At 38.1% G+C, this 19638-nt stretch overlaps 1 protein-coding gene across 1 annotated transcript in view; it reads left to right on the top strand.

The window, feature by feature from the left end:
- Positions 1 to 19638, top strand: part of FANCL (FA complementation group L) — a 31579-nt gene that overhangs the window by 6233 nt on the left and 5708 nt on the right. The window contains exons 5-7 of the mRNA XM_054180056.1: positions 2291 to 2388; positions 6993 to 7089; positions 12613 to 12681. Coding sequence (XP_054036031.1) covers positions 2291 to 2388; positions 6993 to 7089; positions 12613 to 12681 — 264 coding nt within the window. The remainder of the gene's footprint in view (positions 1 to 2290; positions 2389 to 6992; positions 7090 to 12612; positions 12682 to 19638) is intronic.

The following is a 19638-nucleotide window of genomic DNA, read 5'->3' as shown; positions in this document are numbered from 1 at the left end:
TGCCTTCACCCATCTAACAACTTGACTAAGAAATCAGAAAGCTTTTTTTAATAGTTCATTGTTCTTTTGTAAAAAAATGTTCTAATTTGGGATTGAAGAGTAGCAAAGTCTTTTGTTAACTACATGAAACAAAATTCCTTGATGGTTAGTGAAACATTCTATGGAAATTCTTGGCAAAGAATATTTGCATACATCATACTTAACTTAGAAATACAACACACTAAGTATTCGTCAAAACATCAACAACAATACCCTGCTGGTATTACTCTACTGCTTTACACTAGGAATGCTCTTCCCCAGTGTTGGTTCATCCCCTAGCAAACTGGATTACACTAAACAAGGCAAGGGTGCTTGGAACAGGACTGAATAAAACTGTGTATGTGTGGCTGTTCTGGAATATTTCACAGTAGTTACTGTGAACTATTTGCTGGAATTCAGAAGCATTCAGAAAATGAGAATGTAGTAAAAGTAAAATTTATTCAATATTGTAAAATAACCCTCAGTGCAGGTAGTAACAACAACAGAAGACACTACTGAAGAACTGGGCAGGAATTATTGTTATGCTACTTTTATTAATCTAGTATTTATTTTCTTTAGAATTATTAATAATTTATTCATCTCATAAGCATAATTGTAACTTAAGTAAACTTTTAAATGACAAGCAGCACAACACAAATGTGAAACATGATTTGGGTTGGTTGGTTGGTTGGTTTGTTTGTTTACCATGGCATTGCCTTTTGATAAAAATTTCTCTTTCAGGCATATCAATATACTTAATGAGTGTCTGTACCAAAACTTAACTCTCTAGCATCCTATGATTCTTAAAATTCAGAAACAGGGGGTTTTTTGTGTTGAGGGTGGTGGTGGATGGGTTGTTTGGTTTGGTGTTTTTTGTTTTGTTTTAAGTTTATTTTTTTTTATTGCTATATAAAGTTTTATCTAGGTACTGAAAAAGGGGGTTCATATATGTGTGGTCTTTTGTGGCTCTGGAGGTCAGGAGACAGCTGTAGACTGTCTTCTAGTCAAAATCAAAGAATCATAGAAGCAATGAGGTTGGAAAAGACCTCAGAGATCATCGAATCCAACCTATTACCTAATACCTGACACCTCATGACTAACTAAACCATGGCTTCAAGTGCCACATCCAGTCCTTTTTTGAACACCTCCAGGGATGGCGACTCCACCACCTCCCTGGGCAGCACATTCCAATGGCCAATCACTCTTTCAGTGAAGAACTTTCTCCTCACCTCGAGCTTGAACTTTCCCTTGTGAAGCTTGAGACTGTGTCCTCTTGTTCTGCCACTGGTTGCCTGGGAGAAGAGACCAACCCCCTCCTGGCTACAACCTCCCTTCAGGTAGTTGTAGACAGCAATAAGATCGCCCCTGAGCCTCCTCTTCTCCAGGCTAAACAACCCCAGCTGCCTCAGCCACTCCTCATAGGTCTTGTGATTAAGACCTCTCACCAACCTTGTTGCCCTTCAGTGGACATGTTCAAGTGTCTCAATGTCCTTCTTAAATTGAGGGACCCAGAACTGGACACAGGAGTCAAGGTGTGGCCTAACCAGTGCTGAGTACAGGGGCACAATGACCTCCCTGCTCTTGCTGGCCACACTATTCCTGATGCAGGCCAGGATGCCATTGGCCTTCTTGGCTGCCTGGGCACACTGCTGGCTCGTGTTCAGCCAGCTGTCAATCAGTACCCCCAGGTCTCTCACTGCATGGCCACTCTCCAGTCAACCTGTCCCCAGCCTGTAGCACTGCTTGGGGTTGTGACCAAAGTGCAGCACCCAGCACTTGGACTTGTTAAATGCCATCATGTTGGACTCTGCCCATCTGTCCAGCCTATCAAGGTCCCTCTGCATAGCCCTCCTACCCTCTAACTTGCCCCCAGCTTGGTGTTATCTGCAAACTTACTGCTCGTCCAGATCATCAATAAAGATACTGAACAGGATGGAGAGGATGAGTGGAGGCTCTTCTTGCCCTTAAAGATACTTGACTTCAAATTTATTAGCTGAAAAAGAGGCATGTTTGATATTTGCATCTGAAGACTATGCTGTCAACATCTGTGGGTTTTTTAAATTGCAGATGTTTTCATTACTGGTATCCAAAGTAGTTTACCAAACAGCTTCTTTGTCTGCTTTAGCTGGAGGCTATAACAAAACAAATGCAGCATAAAGTTAATTTCACATAAGCTTAATATTTTTGAATGAATTGTGAAAATCGCATGACTAAATAGATGCAAAAATATTGAAATCTCTCTTAATTATCTTTTTCATGTTCTTTTAAATAGGAAATTGCTCTAAAAAAGACACGAGACACGCATACACCATGGCCACCAGAATACTACTCCTGCCTTGTCAGAGATATAGAAATATTGGGTTGGAATAAGTATGTTTATTTCTTAACAGTTGTTATATTTGGAATATCTGATCTGCTTTTCTGTTTCTGAGTTGAACAAACCAAATATACTTGCTCTGGTTTTTTATCCTGTTCAGAAACTGGATTTTCCTTTAAAACTCTGCTGCTTTGTTTCTAATTTAAAAAAAAAAAAATAGCACAACAAACCTGTATCACCTGCAGGTATATTTTGCATCTCAGATAACTGAGCTGAAAGGTGAGATGCTACTACTAAGACTACTGACCTATGAACTGTTGGCATAGTAAACTTAGTACTGCTTTCATAGTTCTTTTCCTTCTTTTTTCCTACTTTGTACAGCTTTTTATTACTATTTCCATATGCTACAGTTCATTATCATGTACCTTTGTGCTTTTATGAAAATAGTTTTTACCTTTCTCTAGAACTAGAATAATTATGTTTAAACAACAGTTCTATTTTGCTGTCCCTAGCACATGGGTCTCCTTAGACAAAGGAATAACAGTTAATTTACAAAAAGGCAATTCTACAAAAAGGAAAAAAAAACCATGAGTGAAAGCTGTAAATCCAAAACTTCAAAGCAGCCAGCTATTTGTGACACCCACAAGAGAGAAATTCAGACCTTTTGGCATTTTTTGCTGTGCAGATGGATTCCAACAGAGATGGGGCATTCCTTACTCTCCAAAAACTATGCCAGCACACCATGTTTGGGGAAGCAGAGGAATGTTTCCAGTTAGTTATTGCAGAGTATGAACTATGTCACCTGGGGCTGGGGGCTCAGTGCACCCAAGAACATAGTTTCATGTATATACTGTACATATAATGTCAATACAGATACTGAGTCTCCATAAAAAAGAAGTTACAGTTCAGATCTTCTCAGGGAAAGAGAACTAGGAGTCTTCTTGTCTAGTGTCTTAATGCATTTTGGCTTAATACTTGCCAAGTTTTGCCATAGAAAGTATTTTTTCTTCTTCCCTTCTCCATTTCCAAAGGAATCCTGCCTTGCATGTGCTCTCAATCATTTGTGTGTTGTGCTGAATTCCAGTATTCAGGCATTTTACTGAGGCTTTCCATCTTTATGGTCATTCCTTTATTTTGTATATGATAAAATGATGGAACCTATGGAGGAATAAATGTTTATGTAACTGAAATGCCACCTATGTAAGTAGCTCCTTACTCGATTATACAATCCTATAATGCTTACAGTGTTGAGCAACTTTCTGCTGTCCTACAAAACTGACCCTTTTAATCTCTTCTTATCCAAAGGCTGTTAGAGTGATGTTACAGAGCAAGTTAGCAACACAGCTACTAAGTTCCCTTTTTCTGTTGTAAATGGAAAATTGAATCCTCCCTCGTTCTCTGGAGGCAGTTTGTTGTTTTTACATTCGGTTAAGAAGAAGGAAGGCTACCTATGAATTTTCATTCTGGGCATTCTTCAGCCTTGTATCCCCCTTTGTGTGGGAAGGTGTTTATTCCTTGGCGTTCCTGTCTGTGGAAAAATTTGAAAGGGAAGAGAATGCTTTACCAGAAAACCTCTTAAGTAAGTAGTTGTAATCAGTAATACTTCAAAGGTGCTGTGTTGTATAGCTTGAATAGTGGTCTTCTACTAGTAGCTAGTTGTTCAAGTCACAATTAAGTAGAACTCATAAGAGTTTCCAGGTTGGTCTGGATTGTAGTGGTGCTCCTTGTACCAAGGAGCCATTGGTGCCAAGGGTATCCAGCATGAGGAACAGGTTGTTCTTGGGCTGCCAGGTGATGATCTGGCAATGATCTATGAGGTTTCTTTACTCTTTTTTCCCATGTTACCTCTAAGCTCAGGGAAACTACATTTCAAACTGGTTTTAAAATATACCTTATATATTCATTCTAAAACTATGTAAAAAAACTGGATAATGGTGGTCTCAGCACAGTTCCCAAATCATTTTCTTTATAAAGTTCATTTAATTTACACTCAGTAAAACTGAATGTGAAGGTTCTTTTTGAGTACAATTGAATGCAATCATTGTCACTGTATTTTTAATGTAATGGTGTGCATATGTTTACATTTTAAATATATAAATAAGCACACACACATTTTTATTTTAGAGGTGGTTAGGTTGTTAAATTAATTGAAAGTACCGACCCCTTAAGGATTTCAGAAATCAATTTTAAGATCAGTATGTCTATTGCTATCTAAGAAATAAAAATAATTTTTCAATCTTGATCACTCCCACCCACTATAGAGTAAGAAACTGCAAAAGATACTTGGTTTTAAGCAAAAATGATCCATACATTCTGAAACCTGAAGAGTGATCTAAACAAGATGGCTGTCAGAAGAGATCATTTTAAATCCTAAATACCTCGACAACATCCCTTTTATTTATTTTCTTTCCTCTTTTTTTTGATATCTAACCTCACAGTGCATTGATGCAGGCACCAGTTGTGCTTTGTTTTGGACTCTGCCATGTATTTTATTGCAGTAGCATTCTGTGCCTTAGCTGCTGGTTTGGGATTTTCCTGCCCCAGCCAACAGTAAATGGAGCAGTGGGATATAGATAGTTTGTTATCTTCATAAAACTGATTTGATTTTGAGGTAAAGTTGGAACGAAGGAGTAATGTTTTGAATTTGGGTGGTGTGGAGGTTTTGGTTGTGTTTTTTTCTGTTAGAGGAAGATGATCTATTTTTTTTCTAAATAAATGAAGTGTAATTGACTACCATTGAATTACGCTTTTGTCAAGATTTGTATTTCTTTTAACTGTCATGGAGAAAAGGAATGTTAAAATTCTCCCAGGAATCTGAAGAACTATTTAATATTGCATTAAAGATAATCGACATTAAACATGAAATAATACATCTCTTTCCCTACTTACAGCCATTACTACTTTTTCCATCTGTGTTTCAATTCCCTCATATTGAGGCTATGTCATTTATGCAGATAATTTTATTTTCCTTTTTTCACTTCCCTCTAATAAATGTGCCTACCCTTTCGTGTATGTCTACCTTTTCATGTACAGGCTTCTACAACTCTGTTGCCAGTTTTGGTTGAAAGAGAAGCATTTTTCCCAGTGTGTCAGGTTACATCCAGCCCTGGAGCAGGGTGGACTGAAAAGTACCTACCTGCCAGGTGGACAAAGAAACCTGACTTGGTTCTTGCTCCCAGGGGGAGGGGGTCCCCTGGTCAAAGTCTATTCCACTCCCACTTTCCTGTACAGCAATCCTATTTAAGGGGAGCCATTTTCCTGGCTCTTTGTGTTGCTCCTGCTTCTCACCTGCCTGAGAGGGTGCTCCGTCTGCTCCTGCTGTTGCTGCAAGCACATGGTGGGGCCTGCTTCATGCTGCATCCAAACTCCTAAGGACTTCATCTGAAGAGAATGCACATTTGCATCAAGAGAATCCTTTGCCAGCTGTGACTGCTTTTGTATATATTTTTATTTACCTTTTTTCCTTATACCTTTGTAACCTTCCTTTAACTCAGATGCCTTTTATATTTTATTAAACTTACTTTTTTACTTCCAAATTAATTCAAGACTGTTTCTTTCATGATTTTTACCTCTCTTTTCTCCTGCCTAATTTGCTTTCCTCTACTGGGAAAAAAGGGAGAAGGGAGGCAATCTAAATCTGTTCCATTTGGGCTTTTGGATTCTGGGAAAGCTTAAACCACAACACCCAGCATGCCTGTCCTTCTCTAGGTCCAGTGATTGGGCTAGTATGCCATAGTTTAAAAAACACACACCTGTTACTTAGGCCAGCAAGCAGATGCTTTCTTTGAACTCTGACAGGCCTTGTCCAAGTTACACAACAATCTTGGACTGCTTTTTATCTTTATGTAAGAATGACATAGTAAAAATATCAAAATATCCATGTACCCAGTTCACTGGTAAATCAATGGAGAAGTTTGAACCTTTGTGGCAGTTGTTGAAGCTACTCAGCAGAACGTATTTCTAGACAACAATGTATTTTACAATTGTATTTATCTTGATTGTGTGAAGCACAAATCAGTGACACCTTAAGGAAAGAATCGGTCACTGTCAGAAGTTTTAAAACTTATTTACATTTAATATGTACTTGTTACTTGGTTGAGTGCATGTATACTGTGTAAAACTGTCATGAAACAAAGGCAGATCATCATAAATAACTCATTTTTTACCTATTTGGGTAGCATTTTGTGCAGAAAATCAATTTCAGAGTATGAGCCAATATCCACTGAATTTTCTGCAATAATGGTATTGATAATAAAAGAGAACTTCATTGAAGAGAAAAGCAAATCAAGAGCATAAAAGTCTCATACAGTAAGAAACTGCAGAAATGTATCAAAGATTTGACAGGAAGTTTAATGTGTACATAAGTAGAGGCTGACAGGAACATGCTGTGTATGTCAAAGGTTTCTGTGATGGAAAACTGAAATGGAGTGATCACTGACCACAGCATGAGCCTTGACACTGTGTTGTAAATAACCTAAGGATATATGACTGCATTAAACTGTGGACTGGTGCATTAACAGCAGTAAATCTAGAACAGCAGAACTGGTTGGCATATAGGACTTTCCCGATTAATATTTGTAACAGACTAATCAGAGTATTGCAGACATTTCAAACTGTACTTCTTCAAATGCTGTTAGAGTTTTCTTTTCTCTTTCAGAGTTACTTATGTGGATACTGGTCTTACCACAATCAAGTTAAAAGCTGAAGACTCTTGTGGTCGACAGCATCTCATCACTCTGAAGTTAAATGCAAAGGTGAACTTATATGGGAGATTTTAAGGCTTCCTTTAAATAAATGGATTTTTCTTCATTCATAAGGATTTTAGAGAGTTGGTTTGTTGGTATGTCTGTTTTGCGAGGTGGTGGTGTTTGTGTTTTGAATTTTATTATTTATTTTTTTAATACAGAATATTTGGACTTCAATATTGCATTAATGTAAGAGTCTTTTCATATGATGCTGTGCATCACATAAGCACTGATACTGCAATTGTTTAACTGAATTACTGACAAAGCCGTCTGGGATACACTCATTCTTTATCACTCCATCCAGAAACTATGAATATAATGACAATTAGAATATGTTAGGTTGTTTCTTTACCAAGTCTTACTGTTACATCTAGAGATACAAAGGTTTATGAAAAACTGACTACAGAAGTGACTTCCTTATTAAAAAAAAAAAAAAAAAAAAGGAAGTCACTAAAAAGAAGTATTTTAAAAGTAATACTTTTTAGTCTAAATAATTGACTGATTCTGACAGTACTTGCAGAGCAAATCTATGGTGTCTACCTGGTACTAGGAACTGAACTGCATTTGCAATGTTTCTTGATAGAATTTCTCATTTCAAGCATAAATCTCTTATTGTAAATTATGAATATCAAAGCTATATGGTGAAAAATGTATGGTCAATAGCTGTTGTCTTCAGAATATCAGTCTAGGGGAATAAGTGGATCCAAAAGTGTCTAAATGTTGTTGTTTGAGACTGTTCTTGGTCCGTTGGCTGAACTAATAATCTTTAAGGGATGAGGTACAGTATTGTAAGATTACATTTCACTTTCACAGACATCCTTTATTCCTTTATATACAAGTCATTTTTTAGTTTTACATAAGACAAGCTAATTTTACCTTAGAGCAGGGAACAGGAGCCTGTGGAAAAAGAGCTATTTAGCAATGAGATTACTAAAGTGGATTTTTAAAACAGAGTAAAATTATCCTACATGTACAGAGTAATGAATACATCATTTGCTAGTCAGTCCATTATTTAATACATTGGTGGAAAAAATAAACCAGGAAATATAATTGTGGTCTGTTTAATGTGCAAGCAGAGTTATATTATTGTTCATAAGGAGCTGCTGTCCTATATGTAGAATCTGACACTAGAAACTCAATGCAGCCTGTTACCCCTTCATTTTAGTTTCTTGATTTTATGATGACTGAAGTAAAGTGTTTTAACCATTTGGAAGTATAAAAGTGCAGCTGCCTTGGTCAAACTTTATTACACTTAAGCACTGACTACTTTTGTTTATCTTACCACTGTACCATAAGGGGAACTGAGATAACAGTTTTCTGTTCTTAAATAGCCTATTTTCTCATTATATAGTAATAAGATATCTGAAGTTGAAGTTGAGAAAGCACTGCCTAGCAGTTAGGGATATAGGGTAAGAAAGAGGATAGATATTCCAGTGTTTCTGCTATAACAAATATTCATCAAATTTAGTTATTTGTTTCATAAACAAAAGCTATGGTGGTAGGATCATAGGATGCTAGGGGTTGGAAGAGACCTTTGAAGATCATCAAGTACAAAATCCCTGCCAGGACACACAGGAATGCATCCAGATGGGTCTTGAAAGGCTCCAGAGGAGACTCCACAACCGCTCTGTGCAGCCCATTCCAGTGCCCTGTGATACTCACAGTGAAGAAGTTCCTCCTCATGTTGCGGTGGAACCTCCTGTGCTGTAGTTTATATCCACTGCCCCTTGTTCTATCACAGGGCACAACTGAGAAGAGACTGTCCCTTCCCCCCTGACACCCAGCCCTCGGATATTTATAAACATTTATTAAATCCCCTCTCAGTCTTCTCCAGACTAAAAAGCCCCAGGTCTCTCAGCATCTCCTCATAGGGCATGTGCTCCAGTCTCTTAATTATCCTGGTAGTTCTCTGTTGGACTGTCTCCAGCAGATCCTTGTCCCTCTTGAACTGGGGAGCCCAAAACTGGATGTCATATTCCAGGTGTGGTCTCACCAGGGCAGAGTAGAGGGGGAGGAGAAGCTCCCTCCATCTGCTGGACTTACTACTCTTAATGCACCACAGAATTCCATCGGCCTTCTTGGCCACCAGGGCACATTGCTGTCCCATGGATAACTTGTTACCCACCAGGACTCCCAGGTCCTTCTCCACAGGGCTGCTCTCCAGCAGATCACCTCCTAACCTGTACTGGTGCAGTTTGTTATTCCTTCCCAGATGCAGGACCCTGCACTTATTCTTGTTGAACCTCATCAGATTCCTCTCTGTCCAGCTCTCCAGTCTGTCTAAGTCTCACTGAATCATAGATCAATTGCTTGTCCTTTTTGAACCAGATCTGACATTTAAGCTTGTCACAAGAGAGAATTTCTATATGAAACATGGTTTTGATTACATGGGAATTTGATTTTCCTTCATATATACCTTTGCAAAGACTTTGCTGAAACTTTTTTTGAAGGGATTTCTTTTGATGACCTGCTTTAATAAAAGTATGCCTATTTTAGTTATGCTCTCTCTTTGATTAAACCCCACCCCAGCTTGCATTGCAGGCTCATGTCTGTGTTCTCACAAATGGATTTATTTAGCCTTGTCCTCATAGATGCCATACAACAGAAAGAGTTACCAGCCTGCTGACAATGTTTGTGGGAAAAAAAACCTTCAATAATTAGCAAATTCAGTTTCATAAGGTTATTGTGTGTATCGAGATAATCCCCTAATTATTCCTTTGCTCTCATTCTTGACAGTTTAGATGTGTTTTAAGGACTTGCCTTTAATGCCTTGTCACAATGTTCTACCTGTTAATCCTTTTCTAAATTTGTTGCTAGTTAGGAATTGTCCTTTCAAACCCTTTGATCTCTGTAAACTGCATTTATAAAGTGTTTAGGAAACTTAGGGTCATCAATTTAAACATGGAAGACTCGAGAAAGGTCATGCCATAGGTATGTTAGCCAAGTCATTTGAACTTTGTTTACAATTAGACTTAAAACTCAGAAGAGGATGTATTGTTTAATGCTCAGATTACATCTTGTGAAATAGGTTTCAAATGTATTTGGCTGCAAATATACATATTGTGTCTAATAATTGTTTAAATTGTTCTAAAGAATTTGAGTGTAACTGTAGTAACGTGATGTCACTGATAAACTCTGGTAGAGTATTAGCCTGGAGAAGAGGAGGCTCAAAGGAGACCTTATTGCTGTCTACAACTGCCTGAAGGCAGGTTGTAGCCAGATGGGGGTTGGTCTCTTCTCCCAGGCAACCCCCAACAGAACAAGAGGACAGAGTCTCAAGCTGTACCAGGGGAGGTTTAGGCTGGATGTTAGGAAGAAGCTCTTCATAGAAAGAGTGATTGGCCATTAGAATAGGCTGCTCAGGGAGGTGGTGGAGTCACCACCATCGCTGGAGGTGTTTAAGAAGAGACTGGATGAGGCACTTGGTGCCATGGTTTAGTTGATTAGATGGCATTGGGTGATGGGTTGGTCTTGATGATCTCGAAGGTCTTTTCCAACCTGGTTAATTCTTCTCTCTTTTCTCTTTTTTCTCCTTGCTCTCTCCTTCTTGCTCTCTCCTTCTTGCTCTCTCCTTCTTGCTCCTCTTCTAAAATACTGTCTCCTGGGGAATCACTCACCTTGTTTTATACAGGATTTCCCTCTGTGAGGTCTGTAATAATTTTGTACATATGTACAGAACCATCACTGCATATTTCTTGGCAGTTATCTGGTGCACAGTACAATATTGGTGCTTTTAAAGAAAATTTGACTAAAAATGTGGGGGAAAAGTGCTGTAGGTATTTTGGCTTGGGTTGTTTTAACATAACATAAAGGTAGTAGAATCTGTTTGCAAGCACTTGTTCAAAGGCACCGCACAAAAGCCTGCATAAAATGAATTTATTTACCAAGTAAGTAAACGCATAACTGGATAGTGCTGCTGGGATTTAAATAAGGGAGTCCTAAAAGCAATCCCACGGTAAAATTATTCTGACTTTGTTGTAGGTGTACTTTTATACATTGAAAACAAGTTCATTTCTATGCAAGCATAAAAGTAGTTCATAAAAATAATACCTACAATGCAAGAAAAGTATCACTGCAATAAAGGAAACTAACAGCTTCTGTGGCTATACATTTCTAAGCTGTAACCACTTCCTGTCTAAAGTGGATGCTCCATTTCTCTTGCTCTGTCACTGTTACTTAACTAGTCTGCTGCCGGTTAGATAAAATGGTGAAGCACAAGATACTAAAGCTGTAGGAGCTGTCTTCAGAAAGTGAATACCTAGCAGAAACCACAAATGAAAGCTAATTAGAAAGCAAATTTAAATAAATTTCTGTGAAATCCATAAATCCTCCACATGATTACTAGAATCAGAGCAATGAAGAATGGATGCTCTAGGGAAGCTGTGCCTCTTTTTTGCTGTTTGCCATAGAAAATTATTTGAAACTAATTACTGTAGAATTACATTTTACACAACATAAAGGAACATTGAAAAAAATTCTGATAAATTGCCAGATGTCAAATAAGGACAATGTCTGTGGTCTAGAGGCTTGCTTTGGATAGAGAATGGCTATGGGAAGCAGCAGAGCTAAAGTTCATCTTAATTCTCTGTAAATCTGTGATGAAAGTGGAATTTTTTTTTTTTCTTCTGTTTCCCCAAGTAAGATTCTCTTAATATTTTCATGTGTTGGAAACTGATGCACTATTAAAACAATTTCAATAAAACTGCTGTGTTCAAAGGAGGCAACTTTTCAGGTGAATAAAATTTTGGATAAGTGCCCTTTGAAAGGGCACAGTTTATTTGTAATTAGACGTTTCTTTCCTACTCCATTTTTCAGAAAATAGCAGGGTTTTTTCCCCCAGATTCCTTACTGGATGTTGAACAGAAGACTTACTAGTGTAATGAATAGTAATTGGTTATTTTTTGAGTTATTAAACCTTTTATAGCTTCAGTTCTCTTAATCCAGCTATTTTTTCCTTTCCCTGTTGAAATCTTTTCATTTAAGGTGAGGGTCAAGGAGTTCTTGTGGGTTTGGATATATGTTCATTTGTCTCTTTCTAAATACTTACTTACCTCCCATACCTTGATTGCTTTCGGTTTGAAAACAAAAAGTATTGCCAATCAGTGCAAATACTCTAAGTGAAAATTAGTTCTTGACTCATGAAAAAGTAGTTTGGTTTTTTTCCTAACTTTCCTGTGCAGTATAGGTAATTGAGAACATTTTAAATGAAAAATTAAAAAAAAAAATATGCTTTTTGTCTTTTTTTTAATGTGTTATTGCACACACTGAACACAGAAAACTTTCTTCTGTCTTTATTAGAAACCGGTGTATAAAAACTGTTTACATGTAGATCTCTTCTTTAAATAATTAACATTCATAACTATTTCTGAAAATGCTTTACATATTGTTTCCTCCACGAGCCACGTTCTCAAGATGCTTCAAGTGTACGTATTGTTATCAAATTGGGCAGCTCAGTACCAGTCTGATTTTATATCACTTGAAAGGGGGGAGGGGGGAAAAGCAAAGAAAAACTGATTTCTTTTCTTCCCTCAGTATCCAACAGAACCACCAGTTTGCCTTGTGGACTTGCCTGTTCGCTTCGCCGTCTCTTGGACACCACAGGTAAACTAATGTACTCGGCATCTTCTTTCTTCTTTAATAACTGAGATGTATATGCAATATGTAACTAGTAATAATAGATTGGACATTGCTTTTGCCTTTTTTTTTTTAACTCCAACTTTTTTCCTTCTGCACATTTTCCTTTTCTACATGCTTTTGTAAGTGTAAAAGAATGCTAAACTCCATAGTCCCTGTGATAACATTTTAAATATTTTCCTTGCTACATAGATATACATTGGATAGTATAGTCTTTGCAGTCAGACTGGCTCTTTCTTTTTGAATCTCTTCATATGGCTGAAATTTCTTTAGGAATGACACTGGGAAATGACATGCACGAGAAACAACTGTTTTATAGAAAAGAAGCACCCTCTAAAACTGACAATTATGAAAACGGGCGGTCTCTCTGTTATCCTGTATCGTTTTCAGACCCTCGTAAAACTTTTTCAGTTACTATCAAAAGAACAGGAAATGAATTAACAGAATTCTGATTTCATAGTTGAGCTGATACTGTTAATATAAAGAACCAAGAGCCATTGTCTTTTTTTAGTCTCTCTCGCATTATTTCCTGTAACTTTTGTCCCTAATAGAGCATGTGTACTTGGTTACACGGATTTAAATGTGACCACTTATATGTAAGTTAATTTAAATTATCTCTGGAAAATAGCTGATCCCTAATTTTATTTAATTCAAGAGAACAGATTTTACATAAATTATTTCATTTCTTAATTCTAACTCTCATGAAGGTTTCTACCCATCAATAAAGCCTGTCTTCATAGTACTGAATTTACATAGGGACTAAATTTACATAGGGAACACAGCTGAAAGGTGGCATCAGAATGATTTTAAGATGGGCATATAATTTTTACTGCAGAACTCAAGCTTCTGTGTGTCACCTCAGAGCCTCTGAGAGCTTAAGGAAATAATTGTAAAAATGAACCATTGTTAATGAAGCATAGTTTGATATGTACTTCTAGCTTTTGATTCTCTGGTGTGGTTTGGAACAATTAAAAGAGACACTTCTTTTCCTTTAAGTTTTACAGGATTCCATATACTGTAGGCAGGGTTTCACCTACTGTTTCTAACCTTGAACATTACCCTATTACTTCTAATAGTACTCTATTTATTTTACAGCCTTGCAATTTATATTGCCTCAAATTAACATTTCTGATCTCCTTGATAGTTATTGCTTCTCTGTGTTTACTGTTAGTAATTTTAAAGCTCATAACTGGACTTGTGTTTTAATAACATCTTGGAAAACATTACATGAAGCAACCTTCTTAGGTTAAAACAAGAGGAAGTATATTAACATTTAATAATAATACATATTAAAAAATATATTGACACCACAGCCAAATAAAAATCCAATGTTAAAAATTACACTCTAAGTGCCTGAGATCTTAAAATCTTTTCCTGTTAAAATTACCTATGGACTATTTGAAAACATGAACAATCTACGTTTGTGTGTAAATGAAGACTCAGTTTTGAAATCATGAGATGCTAATTCTAGCTGAAGGTATCCTGCTCTAATACTGAACCAAATACTAGCAACATTTACGTTGTGCTGATGGAAACGCTTTAGTTGTAAGGGCTTTCTTCAGAATTGCCCATATCTGTGTGGGTGGTAATTGTGTAAATGGTGTTTATTTTCACAATGCCATAGAAAGCATTGCTGTGAGCAGTCTTCACATCATAGTAAACTAAGGGTTAGGCATAGATAATGTTGAGGCACCACTGATAGTAGAATCTAGCATATCCTCAAGTGGTTGAAAATTTTCATTGCTAGAAGGGAAAAAGAACACACTGTTCCTATTTTCTAGTAAAATTACTTATGCTGATTGGTCTTGTATTTTAATATTTATTGATTCTATTTCATGTAAAAACTGCCAAGGCTTAACTAAAACTATACAATTGCAGTATGAGTATGTAAACTCAAATGGAAAAAATATAAATAGATTTCAGCTAATTTATTAATTTTTTTTTCCCTGCCCTTGTATGTGCTGTTGGCCATTTCAGGTTCTTTTCAGTGTTTAGGACTTCAAACTTGAGGGTTTGTTGGGTGGTTTGTTGGTTTGGGTTTTTGTTTGGGTTTTTTTTTTTTCCCTTTTCTCTCCCTTCCCCCTCCCCCTGTATAATAATAGACATGGCTTTATGGCATCCATATTAAAAATGGGTAATTTTCCTTATGGTCCCTGTCTTCCTGCTGCGTTGATAATGTTTTGATGTATTTTTCTTTTGCTGTGATGAGAGGTCTGCTGCTGCTGCTCTGACATATTCATTTGGATGAATAATTATAACTTGCACAATGTCAAGCTGAAGATGGTAGGGTTTTGTGCCTCATGACAAGCCTAGTAGCCAGTGCAGGTGTCTCACAGCATGATCAGCAACAGCCAGTGTATTCTGGCTCAGAGGAGACATTTTAGGGTAGTAAGAAATCAGCACCAAGGGCAATGCTGCTGCTACTGTTATAAGTGCCAAGTAAATGCAGAGTGCTTCTCAATGACAAGTGCAGGAACATCTACTTATTTCAGTTATATTTTTCAAAATAACCAGATAAGTATGCTGTCTCTGCACTTCAGCATACACTGTGAGCATGGTTCTGCAGTTTCAGTGTATCTATATTCTGCTGCACTCACATCAGGGTGTCCTTTCTCTACTGACCACTGCCCACCTGGCTGGCTACATGAAGGTCATGAGAGTGGAAGTTAATGTCTAATGAGGTCACGCAGCCAGCCAACAATGAAACAGTACTACAAAATTCAGAAGGTAGAGAGTATTCTGCAGTTATGTTGATGAAAACACTATAAAATGCATCGTAATTGTGCTTTTTCTTAACAAAGTAACTTCACAGACTCCAGCTTTATAGGCATCTGTAAATACAAAATGTTTTAGATGGCTGACAAGATACTTCATAAAGATTTCAGAGTGTTGTCTCAGTTTGATTTGTGCTAAGAAGGGGGAAATTGTTACAATGCTGTTTATGAGAAATAAGCAGTTTCCAAACCTAAAGAATGTTGAATTATTTAGATGGCTGGCAAAGGGATCACCTTTACCAATAATAAAGTGTATTCTATCTGTGAATTCATAAAGCACATACAGGTAACAACACCTGCAGTTCAGGCAACTATACCTTTTCAATTAGGAGGCTTTGCAGTTCTCATTTTGGATAAGCAGATTTTCTGTTAGGAAGAGTTTTTATCAAGAATTTTCAGAACAAAGACTATTTAAAATATATTAAATTTTTTTTCAGAGGTAAGTTGTAATAAATCGTGTTGTATTTAATTAGAACATTCATGCTATCATTTGATGAATGCTTATTTCACCCAGAATTTGGAGCACATGTTTGAAATTTGGCATATAGGAATTCTTTAGTTACTGAAAGGCTTCATCTTTTTCTTCCCAGCCTTTATGGCTCTAGAAATAAGAATAAAAATTAGAGGTGGTTCTTACTCCTTTAATTGAAGGAAACAGTGTATGGCAATAGAGGTGAACTCGGCAAAGTGTTTGAATTGAATAAAGAAACAAACTAAGGGAAGAATTGGCTTAAGGATCTACTAGTGATGACATGGAGATGAGAATGCAGTCTAGAAATGGAAATAAAAATGTTGTGAAACTACAGAAAACTCTTTCCTGGTAGGAAAGAAAGTATGCTCCCTTCAGAAATACCTGATACTTGCTGACCAAAGTAAGTGTTTTTCTTGCCCCAATGTTGAAATCAATGGAGGACATATAGTCTGAGTACACACAGGTAGTATTTGGGTCGCTCTTGTAACACTGTTGGGGTATTTTAGAGACCTGCTTAGCTGCCTGGATCCCCACAAGTCCATGGGACTGGATGGGATCCATCCTAGGGTGCTGAGAGAGCTGGCAGATGAGCTGGCCAAGTTGCTCTCTATCATTTTTCAACAGTCCTGGCTCACTGGAGAGGTCCCAGATGACTGGAAGCTGGCCAACATGATGCCCATCCACAAGAAGGGCTGGAAGGAGGAACCAGGGAATTACAGGCCTATCAGCCTGACCTCAGTGCCAGGCAAGATTATGGAACAGGTCATCTTGAGTGCAATCACACAGCACTTACAGGATGGCCAAGGGATCAGACCCAGCCAGCATGGATTTAGGAAGCGCAGGTCCTGCCTGACCAGCCTGATCTTCTATGATCAGGTGACCCTCCTGGTGGATGTGGGGAAGGCTGTGGATGTAGTCTACCTGGACTTCAGCAAGGTCTTTGATACCGTCCCCCACAGCAAACTCCTGGCCAAGCTGTCAGCTCGTGGCTTGGACAGCAGCACTCTGTGCTGGGTTAGGAACTGGCTGAAGGGCCAAGCACAGACAGTGGTGGTGAATGGTGCCACATCCAGCTGGCAGCCAGTCACCAGTGGTGTCCCCCAGTGATCAGTGCTAGGCCCCCTGTTCAATATCTTTATTGATGATCTGGATGAGGGCATTGAGTCCATCATCAGTAAATGTGCAGATGACACCATGCTGGGGGCAGGTGTGGATCTGTTGGAGGGTAGGAGAGCTCTGCAGAGGGACCTCGACAGGCTGGACAGATGGGCAGAGTCCAACGGCATGAGATTGAACACATCCAAGTGCCAGGTTCTGCACATTGGCCACAACAACCCCATGCAGTGCTACAGGCTGGGGTCAGAGTGGCTGGAGAGAGGCCAGGCAGAAAGGGACCTGGAGGTACTGGTTGATAGTAGCCTGAACACGAGCCAGCAGTGTGTCTGGGTGGACAAGAAGACCAATGGCATCCTGGCCTGTATCAGGAATAGTGTGGCCAGCAGGAGCAGGGAAGTCATTGTGCCCCTGTACTCAGCACTGGTTAGGCCACACCGTGAGTCCTGTGTCCAGTTCTGGGACCCTCAGTTTAGGAATGATGTTGAGCTGCTGGAATGTGTCCAGAGAAGGTCAACAAGGCTGGGCAGGGGTTTGGAGCACAAGTCCTATGAGGAGAGGCTGAGGGAGCTGGGGTTGCTTAGCTTGGAAAAGAGGCTCAGAGGAGACCTTATTGCTGTTTACAACTACCTGAAGGGAGGTTGTAGCCAGGTGGGGGTTGGTCTCTTCTCCCAGGCAACTGTGTCAGTGATTCCATAGGGGGGCAGGGAGGAAAACCCAGTACTCTATGATCAAGTTAGAACAGACTGTGATATCCACTTTTGCATAAAACTGCATTAAGGTGTTGTGACTATTCCAGCATGAGAATTTCCTCACCTCTGCTAGCTAGTCACTGCTGCTTGTATAGTAGTTAGACAGAAAATGCAAGGCTTATACCCTGCATTAGGAATATCTTCATTTTGATTTAAATTGCTTTGAAAGATTAAACTGCCACTATGTTCTTTGTTTTTATAGTGGATATTTTGCCTGATGAGTGTGGAAATGTACAGGGACAGAGGAAGGAGTAGCTGGTTTGGCTTTGTTAGTGCTATTTAGGCAGCCAATGATGATTATTTTGAATTCTGAATGCCAAATATTCTTTGGAAAGTAAGACCTATGTCATACAAATTCTAATGCATTTTTTCCAAGGTGACCAAGAAACAGAGTTAGTGCTGTCTGCTGTTACTAACAGCTGTCTTGGTGTATTGTAGACAAAAAAAGCCTGACAGCAGTCTTTTCTAAAAGTGTTGGGCAATGACCAAAAATTAGGTGGTTAATCAAATCAAAAGGAATGCTACAGTTTTCATGGTTTGCATGACAAGCATGTGATGTATTTAAATAGCTATGGATGCATTTATGTATATAGCAGGAGACAGCTGGCAACATCAATGAAGCATACAAATAAGATCAAATGAACAGTGCATTAACAAAAAAAAAACCACCACCAAAAAAAGAAGATTTAACTACCTTTTCAAGGCACATCATTGGAAAATTACAATTAGTATTAAAATTAATTGGATTTGAAAACTTATCTATGGATTATAATCCCTTGATGTTTCTTTTTTTTTCCTAGTGAAACCTTTTGAATTCCCAGAAGATAAAGATAGAAATGATTATTAGAGGATTTATCTGTATGTGATATAGGAAAATGTAAAAAAATCAAAATGGAAAGCAACTGTTGCAAGTACCAGAAAATTACGCTATTAATTTAAGTGTCATCAGAGCACAAAAGATCATATTTCAGGACTGTGTGAAAATTATTAAAATACTGGAAATAATAGCACTTAAGATGAAGATATTGTACTCTAAGATGTGGTTAAGTGACTGACACTATTATATCACTTCAGGTATTATAAAAGTAACAAAATGCTTTTAAAGATAATAAGCGTTACATTTTGAGATTGGCAGTATTCACACGTTTCTGCTTAAGTGCTTTCCTACTTTAATATAATTTAATAACAGCAGTAAAAAATGGAGCATTTTATTTCCAAGTTACACAGTTTCTTTCTAAAATATGTATGGGCAAAATATAAAAAGTTATTACTTGTAAAAATCGTATTTCTTCATCTGAGAATGTTCATAGAAGTCATGCGTTTGTGCCCAGGTGAGAAAGGAAGAATGTGTACTAAAGATTAAAGAAAACTGTTCCATCTATATTTTTGTCTTATTTATAGAAGAATAGCTCTTCAAGAATTTAGTATTTCATTAGCTTTTTCTTTTTGACCCCAGGCCAAAAGTTCTATACAGAAAGAGTGATTGCCCATTGGAATGGGCTGCCTGGGGAGGTGGTGGAGTCGCCGTCATTGGAGGTTTTCAGGAGAAGACTTGATGGGGTGCTTGGTGCCATGGGTTAGTTGTTTAGGTGGTGTTGGATTGGTTGATGGGTTGGACGTGAAGATCTTGAAGGTCTCTTCCAACCTGGTTTATTCTATGTATTACCTTGGAGTCTGTCCCCAAAGGCAGGAAACAGTGGCGTGGGTTTAACAGTGGACTTATCTTTCCAAATACAAGAAACTATAGCTGAAATCTGGCCCTCATGACATCCTTCTCTGGTTTTCAAAATGGACATGACTATCTTTTCATCCA

The sequence above is a fragment of the Dryobates pubescens genome, chromosome 3 (genome assembly GCF_014839835.1).
Source record: "Dryobates pubescens isolate bDryPub1 chromosome 3, bDryPub1.pri, whole genome shotgun sequence".
NCBI lineage: Eukaryota > Metazoa > Chordata > Aves > Piciformes > Picidae > Dryobates > Dryobates pubescens.
This window is presented reverse-complemented; position numbering and strand designations above follow the sequence as displayed.